The following is an 18,694-nucleotide window of genomic DNA, read 5'->3' on the forward strand; positions in this document are numbered from 1 at the left end:
CAGCCATTAAGGGTTTAACTCCTAAGGTAATACATTCATACCGTATGATAGGCAAAATACATTTTAAGCAAATGAAGCATTTTAAAAGGTATTTCATTAACCATCTAAAATTCACCTGAAGAGTGTTGATCCCATTTTTCCCCACTTGATTTTATGCCATTAGATGTTAGAATAACAACAGCCAAACATACAAGAATTCCTCTGGGTAAGAATTATGGTGAAACCTGTACTTTCCAGAGCTGGAACCAACCATGTCCTACACCACTTAGTCCAAATCCATAAAAACATGCAGTCCTGTGTTTCACTGAGGATGAGTATGCTTCACTATAGGATGAATAACAACACTGACTTCAGCAGAACTATTTGCAAAATTGGAGAGAAGTGTTTTGACGAGTCAGAGGTCAGTGTGCACAGCACCTTGTAAGACTGAGCTTGAGGCATTCTTCTTTCCTTCTCCAACCAGTTTGGCTTCAGATTATATTTCTTTACCACTAAATTTTTCTCTTTCCCAGTCCTAACTTATTCTCAGTTAGCATGAGTATGGTAATTGCACACCAGAAAAGTTTTACAGCTATCTTAAAAGGAAACATTTCCTAGTTATAGTTTGTTCTGGCAAAAATGTTAGTACTACAGCTCAAGTGCCTTCATTTTACTCAGAGACACCCAAACACTACAGTCAGACAACATTATTTGAAAAAAACCCCACACAGTCTTTCTTCCCAAAGGCAGTGTAATTTTAGTATATAAAATTTAATGCTTTAAACCCAAAAAATTTTATTTCCAAATAAAATATTAGCCTAAACTGAGGTCAGGAGGTTTGATGCCAATGGTATTTTCTAACATATGCAATATTCAATAATAAAGTTTTAGTCTCTTCCTCTAGGTCAATATGTCTTCACACCACACTCCTCCTCCTTCCATTTGTACTTGCTGTCAGAGTTTTAATATTAACCTCTGTGCCCATCAGTAAGTATGTCAGTACAAAATCTGAGAGTAAAAAAAAGCTCCAAGACTCTGGACTAAATACAGTTACTTATGAAAACATCTCTATCTTTATTAAATATAAAGCAAATGAAAATATTTCACAGTTTGCCAATTAAAGAGCCATGTTGCTCCACTAGGTCTGATGCAACTGGATGACATCAGGAAGAAGAAAAAAAAAATACAGTCTTTAATGTTAAAGTTGACTGTGGGTAGAGCTGTAGTCAGAGACATGAGGTTACTGGGGCATATAAAACTCTAGAATAAATGTCCTCATGCAGGTTACTTTTCTTTATGGTGTTGGGATCTTTTTTATTTGGTTTGGTTTTTTTTCTTTTGTTTTGTTCTCAATATAGGTGCACCACTGGCAATTTCAGGGTACTACAAGGCCTTGAGAGCCACTAAATTCCACAAAAATACTAAGTTTAGAAATGATAATACAGCAAACTCTTCTTTTCTGCCCAGATTTCCGTATACACTGACAACTTCCATATCACCTGACCAGAAAGAAGGAGGGAAAAAAAAATAAAGAAAATACATGCTTCAGTTGACTCTCACTCACTTTCCTGGTCACTCCTATCTAGGATTTTATGGTTACCCTACTATCTATGACAAGAGAAACATTTCTGTTCAAGTGTGGTCAACTTTCAGTTATTAATATGTAGCCTCACTGGTCCATAATTTTAAGGAAAGATTAGATGTAATCAAATATACCAAAACCAAAATAGTAAACAGTCCCCTTTTATTTTCATATTTGCCATTATTCATAGAATGCCAAATAAAATCTTCCAGTAAATGAAAGAGTTCCTTCTGAAATGGTAAGGCACATTTCAGGAGATTTGTACACTAATAAAATTTAATGATGACAACATCTAAGACTAGAAGTAACCTCCTACCTTTTGGGGTAACTCCTGCAAGGAAATGATTTTTTAGAACTGTTTTGAAATTGAACTGCGGGAGTCAGAATAGAAGTTAGGTATGATGGGACTTCTGAGTGGGTAGTAAGAGAAGTGCCAGAAAGTGAAAGATGAAAAATCAGGGTAACTTACCTATAGTATGTATCTGTTTATACACACACACAACACAGATACACATATTTATGAAATAATATCTACATATATATATTTACCTAAATTAAACCCTATGTAAGAACATTAAGGTGATACATTACAAATAACCTTCCCATTAAACAGCTTCAATGCAGACCATATTAAAGATGCCATTTTTCAAAGAGTCGTATTTTCAAGACCCTGATACGTAGAAATTCAGCAGCTTGTTAAGCTATATTCTTCTTTACATACACAAGGAGCAATTAGCAAATAAGTAAATTCCAACACGAACATTCTCGCAAAAAATGGTAAAAAAAATCCTGCATACTAAGGACACCCACCCTAACATACATGTGTTAGACACTACAAAGTCTGCTGACAAGATTCATAATAATGCTGACCTGCAAGTAGGCTTAGAAAACTCTATTTTCTCTCTCTGAGGAGCACCTTTACATTCAGTATTTTCCACGCAATACAAAAAGCTTTTGAACAACTGAAAAGCTGTCACAATTTGAATAGCATTTTAGTATTAAACTTGTTATCTAAAGGCTACAAAACAGCAACAATTTCATTGAATACACTTGGGAAAAAGGAACTATTTGTAGTTGACCTAAATGTGTCTTTCCATTTGCATGAAGTCAGTGGTAATGCCAAAATTCTGCCAAAAAAGGTTGAGAATGCTACAGAAATTGCACACAGATACATCAAATTTGAAACACTGAGGAGAACATAATACAAAAATAATCCTCATCCTCCTCCTCCTCGTTTCAAAATGGTTATATATCTAGAAATGTTTCAAAATAATATCTTTTGATAAGTTTAAGTAACCACATATTTGAGGAGGAGCATGAAAAACCCCCGAACACATACATAGTTTGTCAAGAGTTCAACTTTCTGTCATGGATAGAGATGTTTTAAATATCCTTTTCCCCATCCACAAAGTGACATTTTCAAGATCATGCCAGTGAACAAACACGATTGACACCAATTTCACTAACGACAGTTTCACAAGTAATTCCCTTCCAAGTGAGTACTGTTCACATGCCACTGCCACAGGGCAGTAAGCTGTGGATTGGACCACTTCATTGTTACTACTGATGAATGGATTTGAAGCCCTGTTTTCAGGAAATTTAATATATCAAGAGGTTCACAGACATATATGGATATTTCTGAAGACTAAACTCAAGGTTTATAAATAGTGAACTAAGGATAGAAACAAGCAACTGTGTTTCTAGCAATCAGCCATCAGCACATGGAATAGATTGCCAAGTACTATAAAACTTACCACGGTAACTGGCATTATTCCTGAATATAATGAAAGTATTCCATCCTCATTGCACTAGATATACCTTTCATTAGCTTCTCCAATATCCAGCAGTGTTTTGGGGTTTCTATTTTTACAGCATACCAGTATTCAGCATCAGTTTACAATGAGTAATACTATCTGAAGACATTCACAGTGAAATTTATGACATATGTCACAGAAAACAACTAGATTATTTAACATTCTCTATTAACTTACATTTAACAACACGGTCTTACGTAACACAACTCCAGGTGTAAGTTTTTCCTCTATTAATAAGGTCACTGTACCTTACCATTTACCATTCACTTTGCACTTTTAGTGACACTACTACTAGAGAAATTATTGTTATCACTTACTTATATGAGTTCTACCTTCATTCAGGAATAAGAATTCGCTCTAAAATTTATATATATATTTTTACATAAGTTTTCCACAAAAGCTAATACAGCATTAATCACAAAGATAAAAACAGAAAATTTAAAAAGTATGCAGTTTCTCAGCTGGAAATAAAAATTTACTGTCTTTTCACAGAAGTGAAAGGAGTAACATTCTACGCTGTTACGTTGAAAGTATTTTAAACATGTTCAGATCTGAGTAGAGCAAAGCTCTTTTCACCAAATCTTGTAATGAGAACTGTGCATTCTAACTCTCTTCAGAAGAACTGCACAGATTTTTCATTTTACTGAAGTTACAGTGATGCACTCACTTAAGCAGTCTCAAAAGTCTGTTGATTTTTATTTTAGAAGTGCTAAGATTTTTTCCTCCTCTGTGGTGGGCTAAAAGACAGAAAACCACAGGCCATAACTGATGGTTTCTGTTGTGAGATGCAATTCATTTTTATGAATCTTCATAAATTGCAACTCTGCCAAAGATTGACACTTGAAAACATATCTACTAAAGTAGTCCACGACAGGACAGAGTGAACAAACTGCAGCTATCAGAAGTCTTTTCCAATAGGCCTAAGTACACTCAACACTCAGTCTTGAGGACTACAGAAAACACCTGTCTCTTCTTGGCTTTCCTCTGGTAGATCCTATGTGGAACTGAAACTTCTCAAGGGAAGTTCACTTTTACCTGAACAAATGCATCTTAGCAAACAGGAGCATAAACTCCTCCTGTATCATGACCACGTACCAACGCACCCGAACAGCGAACACCTGTCAGAAGGAACTCAGGCACGCTATAGAGGCAACGCAAACCATTTTCTGCAAAATCATTACTTCATCTCTCAAACCTAATCCCCTTTCTATCTTCAACAGAGGAGCCTTACACACAAAATTCACAACTCTGTCACATCTCACAACTCAAAAGGAACTTTTTTATAATGACACCTGAAAATTATTCCCACAGACACATCCCTTCTTTTCCTAAAACTTCCGCAGGCAGATATTTTTTCTCTTTTCTTTATCCCTCAATCTCCTCCAGGAGAATGACCTTTTTTTCTTTTTGTCAATATCCTTTTCTAACCCAAAAGTAACAATTGTCTTTTTTCCTTCCTCTGGCCCCACTACCTCACTTGTTGATATAACAAGTTATATCCAATCAACTGCTTTTCATCTCTACTTCACCTGAACGTTGCACTTCACGTTTCATCAGCAGAGGGAAGATATGCCTAAGACCTCGTCGCCCAGACAAATACAAAGCTTTAATAATTTAAATGTTAGCACTATTCTTGCATTTCTACACATTCGCAGTTCCAATTAAAAAAAAAAAAAAGGAAGAAAAAAATTTAAAAAAAAAAAAAGAACAACAAAAAAAGCCCCAACACCAACAGCTTTCCCCTCCCACTGATTCATGCAAACAGAACTCACACCCTGCCCCCAACATTTTTTGTGCTGGATTACTGAAATATTTCTTTATCAAATGTTCTCAAAATATCACTTCTATTCTAATAACCTTGGCTTGTTGGCCTAACTGGTTGAGTTCCTGTACTAATCTCTATCTCCAACTCAAAACAAAGTTTCTTGCTTTTTTTCTTGCCCACAGCTACTGAAACCCACAGTTTTTCTTAACTTAGAGTCAATTCTTACTATTTCTGTATGGATTAGAAAATACACTTTTCCAACTACTAACCAAAAAGTTCACCCTTCTTGTCATCTTCCCCTTTCCTCTGCTTCCAATTAAAAATAAAGTAGAGCATAACAGTACACTAGGTGTTTTTCTAATTTTCACAATATGCACTTACACATCATGTATTATTCAAGGCTCTTTTGGACTTAGAGACACTAAATGGGAGATGAATTATCTCACTATATGTGCAGGACCTCAGTTCAAATCGAGGGTATAGAGACACTGGTGTAACAATACATTTACAGCAGTCACAATTTTAAAAAGTTGGTAATAACCTTCAGCACATTTATCACTTTGCTTCTTTCCTGGAAAACCACTGACAAATAGCGAGTCATTAACGAAAGTGAATTTTAAGCATCATATGCTAGTTTTTTAATTCAAATTATTTAGAATTAGACAACCTGGTTAAAGGAAGCGATCCAATTCATAAATTCTAACATAAGGAAAATCATCCAAATTATAATAAAAACACATATTTTTTTTTTTAACATGCTAGAAATATCATGTGAAGATGGTATTTCCTATATCTGGATTCCTCTGAAATTTCAGGCTTGGTAAGGAGGTAGGAAAATATCTAAGGAGTGACAAAGAGATAAATGTTAACTCTAATTATTTGGTGATAGTGGAGTCCAAAGACTTTGTAACCAACAACAGAACATTTTTATTTAGTCAATAAACTCTCTGAATAGAAGCTTCATAAACATACCAATTGAAGGATGTCCTCGTCTTTTGGCATAACACTAAGTTCCAATATGCTGTCACTGAAACAAATAGAAAAAAAAAATACATCACACATGAACTTTTGGAGAAGATTTTCAATTTTTGTTACAAAGATGATCCATTAACTTGGATAGATCACAACTATTCAAAAACTCCAACACTCAGCTATTCTGACAAATACTTTACACAAGAGAAATAAACACTGATTTCCATTAGAGTCTTAGCAAGTCAGAGTAGAAAAGAAATCTGATGCAAGAACACACCTGTGTTCTCAGCAAAACCAGTTTACTGAGCCAACATACTGGGTTTGGTAGGTTTTTTTTCCTCCCTGAAGTCCTAAGGTATACTACTCATTTGGAGCTTCTAAGACAAAACAATGTGACAAATTTGTGAATATGAGGTAAAACTTCTCTCCTTCTTCCATTTAAAATTCTCAGCACTCTCTAAAATTGCTAGGGAGAAGTCATAACCACCACATCATGTGAAAAGTGGAGCAATACCAAGGCAAGCACTGACTTACACCTTTCCACTCCAATCACCTCCTGGCAGAATCAGCTTAAATACATTTAGTCATCCAGATGACATCTGAAATATGGATGAAAAACACTTGCTATTTATAAGTGCTGCATTTGTCGGTCAGAATTGCTGAAACCAAAAGCAGCAGCAGCATAAAGGTCCAGGAATCCAGACAGTTCAATCAATGTGACTCAAACATAGGCAAAATCAGGACACTAAATGTACCAGTTATCCAGAATGAAGTATTTTAAAACAGTGAAACCCACAGTCAGCATCTACCAGAAAAAAGTATTTTTACAAGCAAGAGAGAAGTATGTGCTTGTAATATGGGATACAAAATAGCTGAATTCGTTATCTCATCTGAGATAAAGGAATAATGTGTTCACATTCACTAAATGTAAAGGGGAACAGGAGAAGGGTTACAAAAGACTAATGTACAGTCTATTATAACTAGGCTGGAAAAACAGAAAATGAACATTCAACGACCGTTATTTAGAAATCACACATTACATGTCAGAAGAAAAAAAAAAAAGGGGGGGTATTTAAAAAAAATGACCAGTACCAGCATAAGAAAAAAAGGCACACAACCTAACTGGGTATGTCAGACTAGAAATTCGCTTATTTGTAAGTACAACACACTAGCTGAGAAAAGATAAAACCAGCACAAAGGGCATCTTATGAAAGCACCGAGGAGGACCTCAGTTTCTTATTTCTGCAGAAAAGAAAGTCATCATCTCAAACATGTAATGTGTGATTTATTATGCTTCCTTATATGAAGAATGTTTTTATTTTGTGGTTCCTTTTCCATTTTTTAGCAACCGCAGACACAAGGCTGCATTCCAAAATAGCAGAGTAAGGGTATTTGGTTTCACAATCTTCTTAAACCATTATTCATTCTGGAGAAAAGTGTTCTCCAAGAAGCATAAATTACTTTAGTTTTAAAACCAAATATCAGCAGTGATTTAAGTTTTTCTTTTTAAGTCTACACACATCCATGAAAAAATGAGTCTTCAAAAGTCTTGTTAAGATTTTTCAAAATACTGAATTTTAAGAAATAAGAGAGTATTGAGTTTATGTACATTTACAATAGCATTTCCCATTTTGACTGAATGCATAAACAGTGGAACTATTTTAAATTATTCTTTAAAAGTAGTGTCATCATGATCTGACTTTTACCTAAACTCCTTTGTATGGATTTTAAACTATCAGCTGTACAAGAAAAAAAGAATATGAAACAGATACCACAGCTGGAGGTATTTCTAAAGAATTGTTCAGACTTCGTTTCTATGTGTGGATAGCATGAACATAAACATCCTATTAAGCAACTGATAATAATCAATGCTTACTTGCGCGATGAAGACTTTGCATGTTAAAAATATGATAAATAACACTGCTCCTCTTAAAGTGCTTTTTATATAAAGATACATAATTTGAGACAGAAAAAAATCATACTCATTCAGACATGTTCCGTGTTCCCTCTCAATTTATATTTTTTAAGGAAGTGATTAAATCTACTTCCACTCACACAGTTAACAGCTTTTTTAGTAGCCACCCAAAAGAGAAAAGAGTTCCATTCAGGAACAATGTTTTAAATGTCATTCCAATAACTACTTAACTACTCTATTCCAGTTTGCCTGAAGAACTTTCTGGAGACAATTTGTATCTTCCTACTTTATATTTTGTGATGTGCTCTCAGCATGTTTTTCAATTCTCATGTCAGAAACAAAAAGTATTAAGGAAGACTTTTGGTGTACTGTACTGTACAATATACATGCAAATTATAAACTAGAAAGTGTTGATAAGAACCACCACACAGAAGATGGTAGTTTACACTGAAATACTAGGCACAGTACTGAGAATTCTAAGATAGCTATCATTCAAATTTCTTTCACTACATGTTCTAAGAGCCAAATTTAAATGTATTGACCCAGAGTCATCAAACTAAAGCACTAATCATAAATACTAGGCTTCTGATGCATCATTTTGTATTAATGACTCAGAAGCTGAACTCTGTACACTTCTGAGTAATCCCAATACTTTCAAGAAGAATTTGCAAAGAGCAACAAGTGGAACAGACAATCATTCAAATTCCCCACAGCTTAAGAAAAAAAAGGTGGGAAAAAAGAAGTTACAAATCAGAATCTGTTTTTTGTTTTATTCAGAACTAGAAATAATTTAGAGTTACAGTAGTAATCAACAGATCTCCAAGTTGAATGTCTGTAAACAGATAAGAATAAATTCTTAATGGACCAAAGTAATGGACCAACTGTTGGTAAAGAGCAGGAAAAAGACTTGAAAGTGTTCTTGGGATTAATTGTGTAGTTAATGTAGCGATTCTTTTGAGGTGTGTCTTTCATCTTCCAGAGGAAATAATCAGTGTAAGTTTAGCTTTGCCATCTCCAAGCAGAGCAAAATAGAAAACATTCTAGAAACAGCTTGAAACTTTTCTGGGAACTATACAAAGCACGGCTGAATTATATCGCATCCGTAAGTCCCACTGGAAGATATGAGTATCATTTCATCTAAGGCAGCTAAGTTCTGATGTCTGCAGCATTATATAATGAAGATAAGCAGCTACAATTGAAAAACTTTCTAGAAAAATAATGAGCAGCTATGAAAATGGAGCCACTGGAGGAATCTATAAAAGTCTTTAAGTCCAAACTGAGTTTCATTGCAAACAGCTGAACAGTGAAGGAGGGGAGGGGAACTCTCTTCTTTCTAAACAGAGACTATAAAATGTGTTGTATCCTTAAAAACTACTCTGAAGATGACAAGAAAAATGACAAAAGAATAAGCATTTACAGTCATCAATATGTTTGAATGAGTAATTAAAAACAATAATTAAAAATACAGCAATTAAAGTATCTAGAAAACCAATGCACAGCCTACTGAGACTATGAAGGGAACTGTATTTAGTCATGAATAAAGGAGATTTCAACTGGCAACCTTTCAAAAGGCCTTTCAGCAAGTTGCTTGCACAAAGCCTACTAAGAAGCCAAGGTGTGCTTGATGAAAGATCAGCTAAGACACAAAACACATCAAGAACTGTGTCACTGGATATTTTTTAAATGAAGAGTTTAAGTACATTCAACAGCAAATTTGTGCAAGACCAACCTATCAACTATTAAATCAAACAACGTAGATAAAACCTGTAGTTCAGCAACTTCCTAAACCAAGGATTTCTGGGAATGGGTATGGTATTTTCTGGGTTGGTATTATCTGACCACTCTATATTTCACTGTTTCCACAGACTTCTCCTAAGAAATCTCTGCTGGATATTATTAGAGAGGATAATGACATCACAGACCATCAGCCTAACCCAAGATGGCAATGCTGATGCAAGAGCAGCATGCTAAAGCAAGAAGCACACACCATAATAAAATTCTATTTGCCATGAAATGGTAGTGTAAGAAATAAAATACTTATGTGCCGAATAAACTGCTCTGAGCTCCAAAATACTGTTTTGAAGCAAAGAATGAGAGAGTTGATTCTTCAGTCATATGAGAAATACTGCCTGTAAGCCACAAGAAAGGTACACCTGGTCTGCAGTCTGAGCTCTCTTTATGGATCAGAATTAATAATCATCTGTTTAAACCAAGAGGTTCAGCTGAAGACTTCCTAATGGTTGTATTTTCTGTATAAAATGCTCGAGGATACACATGACCTTTTGTTACAATCTTCTGTGATGTACACATCTGGCTTCAGAAAACAAACTGTTCTCCTCTTGTAACTAACAATAGCATCCCTTCATCCTCTCTGCACTCATGGAAACCAGGGGGACAGATGCAGCAAAGACCATTCCTGGTTGCACTAGATAATCACTGACAAGGCCTTGTTCAGGTGTCCCTGGTTTATCCACAGTGGGCAGGGGTTGAATTCTACAGAATCGTTCACTAACTACACTCACGGGGTTGAAAATAAAACTTTATTGATGGGCACGCCTAGAGTTCACTGAAGAATCACTGACCACACAGATGTGGTTGATCTCTTTCTTTCTTGGATTAAGAGAGTGAATTGGCTGATGGACATGGTTGGGCATGCAATGTTTTGGGTATACACTATTGTACAACACTGGTACCTGCATAAATACAAAATAAAGAAATGATACATGGCTAATGTTATCTCCAGTGAAGGACATAAAAAAGATTCCATCTTTCCAGCTCCTGTATAGACACTATTAATGACATAAAACACGTTTCAATCTACCTTACCCATCACATTCTTTCATGCTGATCATAATACATCTTTGCACATAACTCATTATTATATTGGAAACTTGTTGCTATAGAACAGAAACTGACACCAAGAAAGGTGTCAGGCAGACAAGACACAAAAATGAGCATCCAGACTTGTGTATGGACATGATTTCACAAGCTCTAGTGAGCTGCAGGAGCAGTAAATAATAGCATTTCCTCAAATCTGCAAGGTTCACAATTTGCTGCAAAACAGAGGATAGCCAAGATATTTTGGAGGTGTGCATTAGCATAAATTTTTTCCATTACCAAATATGCTGATCTTGAGTTATTAGATCTCACAAGGTAGATTTTTTTGATTTTCAGTTGACACATATACACATGGTGTATGTATATCTACTCTGTCTATTCGAAGTTCAACCTTCCTCTATAACACTCAGTGTTACTTGCTAACAAGGGACAAGTACTGACATAAAAGGACTGTGGTACAAATTCAGCACACCTATTCTCAAAACCTTCTCAGCATTCACCAAATACATGAAAAAAGAAATAGTAAAACTGTGTATTAAGGAAACTTTAAAAATACAATGACATTTCAAAACCCCCACAAATGGTCATTTCCTGCTTAGTATGCAAAAAGTGTGGCACATAATGAAATACTGGTATCTTACCTGTTCTGTATTAAAGCAATGACTTGAGAATATGTCTTCCCAATAACACTTTCCCCATTGACTTTTATAATTCTGTCACCTGGAAAGGGAAGAAGTTATAACTAAAATTAATTTGTCTAGACATTTTTTTAACAGTTATTTTGTACTTCTGTACCCCATAATAATCAAGAACACCAATATAAATTCAAGGTTAGTCTTCCTTAAAAATAAAAAAAAGAAAAGATGCACAGCACAACTACATGTAACCTATACAGGACATCAAATTTCTACTCTTTTCTCAGAACACGTTCAGATGTGTATCCTACCCTAAGCTTCCAAATGAATCATGAAGAAAGTCACAGAAAGAAAACTACAAGCAGGTGTAAGCTATACGAGAGGCTCACTTAGGTATCCCATCTTCAAAACAAAGCTGTTGATGGATGGTAACACATACCAACAATTCTGCCCGATTCCTAAGCGAATTACAGGAAGACATTTCATGCCAGCACTTAACCTCAAAATAAACCCAAACTTATAACCTTCCTTTAATAACAGCAAATACTGCAATTTTCTACTTCTTCCTTATTAGAAATAAAAATCAGATCTTCTGAAAGCTACAATTTCCTCCTTCCTCAGAATAATCGGGGCTGTTTCCAAGACATTACTGTGTTCAGTGTGCCTTGGACAACTGTAATGGGTTATTCTTATCCATACGGTTCAATCTTTAGATCTAGTATCACTTTTGTAAGGTTTCTCCAGATAGTTTGTTGCACCTTCCTCATTAAGAGCTTCATATACTCTCATAAATTAACTGTCAAATCCATTGTGCAGAGCTATTTGTAGCTTTTGATGAAAAACCTATCCCATTCCTTTGACTAAATATTTAAAGTCATCTCTGATCTGAAGAGCAGAAAGTTATCTTGAATTTACTAATGAGGAGAAAATGGCCTAAAGCTAGGTAAGGAGTTTTGGAAAGCTGCTGGAGAAAAAGAGAGCTGAAAGAAAGGACCCATGCAAAGTAAGCCAGAGAGAATGGTTTTTTTAACATTGCTTTAGAAACTGAAAGCCCTTTTCATGTTGCTGGCAAGATCAAATTAAAGCAAGGAAAAAGCTGTTCACTCTAAATACTTGGCCTGACTTGGAGAAAATAACGCTTTAAGTGCTTGTGCTCTGTGGAGGATCCCTTTACAGACCCTATGCATTTATAAACTACATGGATCTTCTGACATTTTAATTCGGTCTGCACTCACAATGTTAGTGTAATGCAAATAAACTGGTGTGATATTTTCAACTTCATAAAAGTTTACATATTCCCTTTAATTCACTGGTTACTGCCTTTTTCCTCGCCTGAAAGAACTTTTTTAAGTTGTGTCTCTTGCTTCTTAAGTGATGAAAGAGAGCTTGGTGGCAATATTTAACAGCTGCTAGCAACCCATATGCCTGACAGGCACCTGTGATGGATGGTAAACCCTATCCCACTGTTGCACACACACAGACATGTTACGCAATTAGGCTGAGAAACTGGACTATCCACGGAGACAAAAGCTAATTTTGAAATCACAGAATCACTTTCAAAAAGCTGCAGTAAGAAGGAATGCTATAGTTTATGCCAAAAAATATTTTTCTTTACAAGCTCTGAGCCCTGTCCTACTAGGTTGTATCGCAAGACTTCCACAGAATACACCAGATCCTTCTCTGGAACTTGAACCAGCTTTTTTCCAGGCTGTTTAAGAACGTGCCCACAGATGTAGATCTTTACTCTGTATTCCCCCTAAGAACTATAACTAGGAATATCTTTAAAATAGGTCATACCATCTTATCTAGACTTGTGCAGCTTTTATTTTTCAAAGAAGTAGATAAGATCATACACAGCAGTGAAACAAGTCTACTTGAAACATGCATCCAATGGACCCACCAAGCAACCCGGGTGGGACATGCTGTGGAACTCTCACACGAATGATGTGAGCACAGACAACTCTGCAAAATACAACTTGGCTCCACTTCAGGGACATAAAAAGGGGAAGGTCAGTGCCTGTAGTGTAAAAAATTATTTAGAATCCTGAAGGCTTTATCTAATAGCTCTCCATCAGTCTGGTGGCTCATTAAATACCCTTGATCAAACCAGAAATTACTCTGAATGCATTTAAACCATCTCCCTTTCTACACACAGTTCTTTATATTTTTGCATATATAAAAATGACAGCATGAAGATCAAGACACGGGAAACGTGCATCTCTTTTGGCTGTTTGTATTTCAATATTTCTAACATTTATGCTTGGAACTCAGAGATGTTATTTTTTTCATGAAATGCCTCAGAGGTTAAATACAGGAAATATTTTCTTTCTATCTCTAACAAAGATGATTTTACAGGATTATTTAAAAATACTCAGAACAGGCTGTCTCACATTTAAGATATTATAGCCTATTGCTGAAATTAGCAAGAATATTCCAAGTTTTCTGGTGAATAGCAGCCAGGTAAGCTCCTGAAAGAGAGTTCACTCATTCTGGCTAATGAAGCTTATGTCGAGACTTTCAGTATTACAAAGGACCCTGCAGCAGCTAAATAAGAATTGACAAATGTAAATGTAACTCCTACTCAATTTTCAAGTATTTTCTTCACTGTGATCACAAAATAGTGCCAATTTATACTAGGAAAAAAAATATAGCTGATTTTACAAATTAAGAAAGTTATATGGTGTCTGTATCAGAGGTTAAGCAATCTACCTGGCTGATCATTCCCTGAGTGTTCTATAATATAATTTCAAGACAGAGATATAGTCATATATTTCGCTCTAAAACTTGTAAACAAGAAATACTGGCATGACCTAATTAGATATAACTGCTATCAGCGGTGTGTTTAAGAAGAATATTCTAGTAACTAAAAAACGTATTTTCTCATTTATTTTACCTTCTTTATTCTGGGCTCCTAAAAATCTCTTCTATGACTAAAAATAAAATAATCTCTACAGATTTCATTTCTCTCAATTTGGCAAGCACTGAACAGAGCAGAAATTAACATGGCTCCTCTGTACAACTACAACATATGCTGGGTTTTATCAAGCCAAAACATTTCTTTATATAATATCATCAAACAACACCAAAGTAGCCATTCCCTGAATAACTACTTAAGCAGAAGTTTAAAAAAACCACAACTTACACTGCACAAGTAGGATCTGGTACTGGTTTTAAACTGATAATCCTAGAAACTTTGTATTTCTTTAGGAAGACCATACAAGTTTATTCTATTCCAGTCAAATGCAGCTGTGTGACTGTTTCTGAAGGAAAATATCAACATCCCATTATTGATACATGCGCAAATCTTTTATAGATTGTAAGTTTTGCTGCACTTTTAAGAAACCTGTGTTTGTAGTGGTATTCATCTGTGTAACTGATCTTTTTATCACCTGAAAGACTCTCCATTCTAATACAACTTTTTCCTTTGAAACTTAAGTAAAGGTGTGACACACTACACAAAAAACCCCATGGTTTCTGCTCTCCAGTTTGATTAAATGAACGACTGAGCAGTCGTTCATTCTAAGAAGAAATAGACCTGGACTGTTCCTACTGAATTTAAAGGAGGTAGAATAGAGCAATTTAAATCACATAAACCTGAATGTTTTCCAGTTATCGATTTGTCACAAAGCAAAAGAAATAGGAGCTCACAGGAGTTATTTTCCTCCCTTTTCTCCTTCTGTTCACACATCTTAACATATACTTATTCTTACCAGTTTTAAGATAAACCAAAAACACTAAGACTGTATTGCCTTAATAAACATCACAGTGCTTTCAAGATGAAAAATCCTTGAGGACAATTTGAAAGAGAGATTTCAAGTTTGTGAAGGAAAGAATAAGGTTTAAATGGAAGACAGAACTATATGGAGAAACTTAAATCATAAATATTTTACATTATGTACACAAACATGCTATTGATGTCACAAAAGAACAGTACCTGTGCACAGTCCAGCTTCAAAAGCAGGTCCACCCTCTTTAACTTGTTTAACGAATATGGTATCCATTGGCTCCAGTCTATTTCTTTGTTTTCCTGAGGACGAAAGAATATTTAATAGCATTTCATTATACTGCCTTAATGTTTTTAATCTAAGAATATTTTGGGACATAATCCTATTCATACAGACCTATAGAATAAGAAATAATAATGTAAGCTAAAAAATGAATTTTTAAAATCTTTCTTTAGAAGGAAAAAACATAACATTGATTACAGTCCTCATGGAACTGTAACACTGATTTTCTAACAGTGTTTTTCAGATGCTCCAAGATGAAGTAGAAAGTTTTCTTGAAGATTTATCAGAGTTCAAAAAGCAATACATCATTCCAAGTAAATTATAATGTCTGGACATGCTGCACATATCCATAATTACACAACGTGGAAGTTAATCTACAGTAATTAGAAACCCATGTACACCTGTATCTTCTTGCTTTCTCAATACACACTTAATTTCCATGCTTCCAGAAACACAGGTACCTTGTTCTTTTACACACATGTAACCAACGCTGAGTAATTCTTAGTTAAGCAGCCACTGTTTCTGAATATCAAGACGGGGGGAAGGTGGGTGTGTGTGCAGTAAAACAAACAAACACCACAAACAAAAAACTCCACAGTTATACTGCAGGCTAAAATAGTGTTGCTGCACTACATCTCCACATAGCTGGAATAAGTCATTTTACAGCATTTACACAGCTGCACTTATATAATTTTTATACCAGTGAGCTAAAAAAACCCCAAAATAAATCAAAACCTGCAAAAAGGCAAACATGCAAGACTCCCCCACCCCTCCCAAAACAAATTATTTCCAGTCTGACAGAAAATTGCACTCAACCTAAATTTGTTCTACGGTGTTATCAGTGTCTCCTGACACCCCTACAAGGTCCAAACTGAAGCGCTCACAGAACTGGGGGCAGAATCTGGAAGGTCACAGCCAGATCCACAGTGCTGGCTTGAACAGCCCAGTCCCTCCCAACTCCAATCACCAGTTACTACCTTTGTTCCACGCTCTAAGCTAAGGAAACACCACCTTTGGAGGCTACATGATGAGCCAGCCTGGGGAACCGACATGGCATGAAAGTAAGCTTGGTCTGGGTTCCAGCTTACCAGGAAACCCTGGCATAGCTGAGACAGCGGTTTAAATGCAGAAAAAGAAGGAACAGCAGGAGAGAATAAAGGGATGGCTTAAAACTGGCACTGCTGATAAAACAAACACTCCTCAGAACTGGAGTACTAGGTTCTAATCATTTCTTCAGTGACTGACCTTTGACTTAGGCACAAATGGCACTGCTTTTGGAAGTACCTTCCCTACAGTTTTAAACATGTACATGTTTAATAAGCAACAGCAATACTTATTAAATATAAATAAGGTGTCCCCCTTACCCCTTTTTTTTATTTTCCATGTTGGAAAAGTTCATTATTTGAAAAACTTTAGTAAATTGCACAGAACCAGACTTCCATCTGACTGATCCACATTTTTCAAATGCAAGTTTTAGCCTAATGCCTTCAATTCTGCAACCTCTCAGTATCCTGCCATTTTACCACAAAACAGTTCAACAAAATGGCTTACTCATATGACTCTAAATGGTCTTCCCAAAATAATTCCAGATTTTCAGAGAATAATCAAAAAGTTGATTTGATAGAATCAGATAAATACTATATATAAAGCAACTGAATTACAAACCCAGAAACTCCAGCTGGCAGCTCAGTCCCCAAATACTTTAAAATTTGATTAGTGGGACAGAGCTCCAAGACATACAAAATGCTCTTTGTGAACCAAAGTTAATATCTGTCATTCTTAATCTGCAGATTTAAATAGACACTGAACATATGATGGGTCTCGCCCTTTTAAGAGGTAGCAATGTTTCAGCAAGTTTAGAGAAGCTCCAAGAATAATCTACCCGATACCATGAACAAAAGGTTGTTTCAATGACTTAAAAGAGTGAAGTTAAAATGACCTTTTATAGCAACACCAAACATCCTTCCCAGTGCTGCCACTTAATCTTTTACTGTAGAAACATAAAGTCCCAAAAGGGACAAGAAAAATAAGAATGGTGCATTTAATTTATAACACAATATCTGATAATTACAACCCAACACCAAGGGGCTACCTCAGCTTCCTTTATAAAATACTCTTCAAAAAAATGTTAGTGGCCTATTGCTAGTTTGCTTAGTACTCAAACGCTCCTTTATACCTTGTCCATACCAGAACACACAAAGCAAGAGGTCAGGCAAATAAGGTTACTCCCATTCAGTATCCAACACAGAATTCCTTTAATACACTTCCCACTTCTGAGTAAGAGGGGAATCCTGTAACGATTTCTGGAGACCAGAGACTGCAGGCTTCCCTGACATCTGACTTCTGACCTGTTGGTTACACCAAGAGGTTTTTCAACATTACAGGCACCCACTTCACATTTCCACAGCTATTTTATGGACCAATTCAGGAAGCTTGGCTCTTTCTCCTACTTGCAGAAGGAGGATATATTGAACAGTCACTCTACTTCCAAAAACGGTCCACCACCATCCTGAAGATCAATTTACGGGCAAAAAATTAGAATGAAAGGTTAAAAATGTTTACATTTGTAGGTTCATTTTACAGTTCAGTAATACCCAAATAGAAGTAAAGACAAGAAAAAAGCCTAGAACTCTCAAGCTTTGGTAAATGAATATACGCTCTTCATTTCTCCTTGATCTTTTACATACTTGGATATGAATCAAATCTTTTTTTAAATCAGTAACATATAAATGAATTTCCTTGAATACATAGCCTCAAAGTGTACATTTATATTTTGAGTTTGAAACACAAGCAAAGCTAATGTTTTTTGACAGTAGGAGCTAATGATACGTTCTTCAGACCAACTGAGGGGGAACAAATCTTGTAGACATGCACTCAATCATTACAGAAATAAATCTCAAGTAAAATGGATAATCTAATAACTCACCTCATGTCTCAAAATTTAACACTACTACATTCCAATTTAATAGTGTCTAAATCTCCATTTGGTCCTGTCCACATCCAACCTCAGGCAAAAGCAAGATGCTGTCCAAAAACGTGAGCCTAAACTTCCCTTCTTCCAAACTCCACCATCTGGAGCAGACTACAACAGTGGAACTTTTATATATTAAGTTCTCCAGCTCTGCACTACATACTGTCAGGATTCACCATTTTCCTTTCTAATATTGATAGGCCCAATTTTTTTGAG

At 35.6% G+C, this 18,694-nt stretch overlaps 1 protein-coding gene across 5 annotated transcripts in view; it reads right to left on the bottom strand.

Moving 5' to 3' along the window:
- The window catches only part of ARHGAP21 (Rho GTPase activating protein 21), a 109,857-nt gene that overhangs the window by 34,410 nt on the left and 56,753 nt on the right, over positions 1 to 18,694 (bottom strand). For all 5 annotated transcript variants that reach the window (XM_032700778.1, XM_032700817.1, XM_032700798.1 and 2 more), the window contains 3 exons: positions 15,435 to 15,527; positions 11,507 to 11,585; positions 6,113 to 6,167 (listed from right to left, as the gene is read on the bottom strand). In XM_032700778.1, coding sequence (XP_032556669.1) covers positions 6,113 to 6,167; positions 11,507 to 11,585; positions 15,435 to 15,527 — 227 coding nt within the window. The remainder of the gene's footprint in view (positions 1 to 6,112; positions 6,168 to 11,506; positions 11,586 to 15,434; positions 15,528 to 18,694) is intronic.

This window comes from Chiroxiphia lanceolata, chromosome 1, assembly GCF_009829145.1.
Source record: "Chiroxiphia lanceolata isolate bChiLan1 chromosome 1, bChiLan1.pri, whole genome shotgun sequence".
Taxonomy (NCBI): domain Eukaryota; kingdom Metazoa; phylum Chordata; class Aves; order Passeriformes; family Pipridae; genus Chiroxiphia; species Chiroxiphia lanceolata.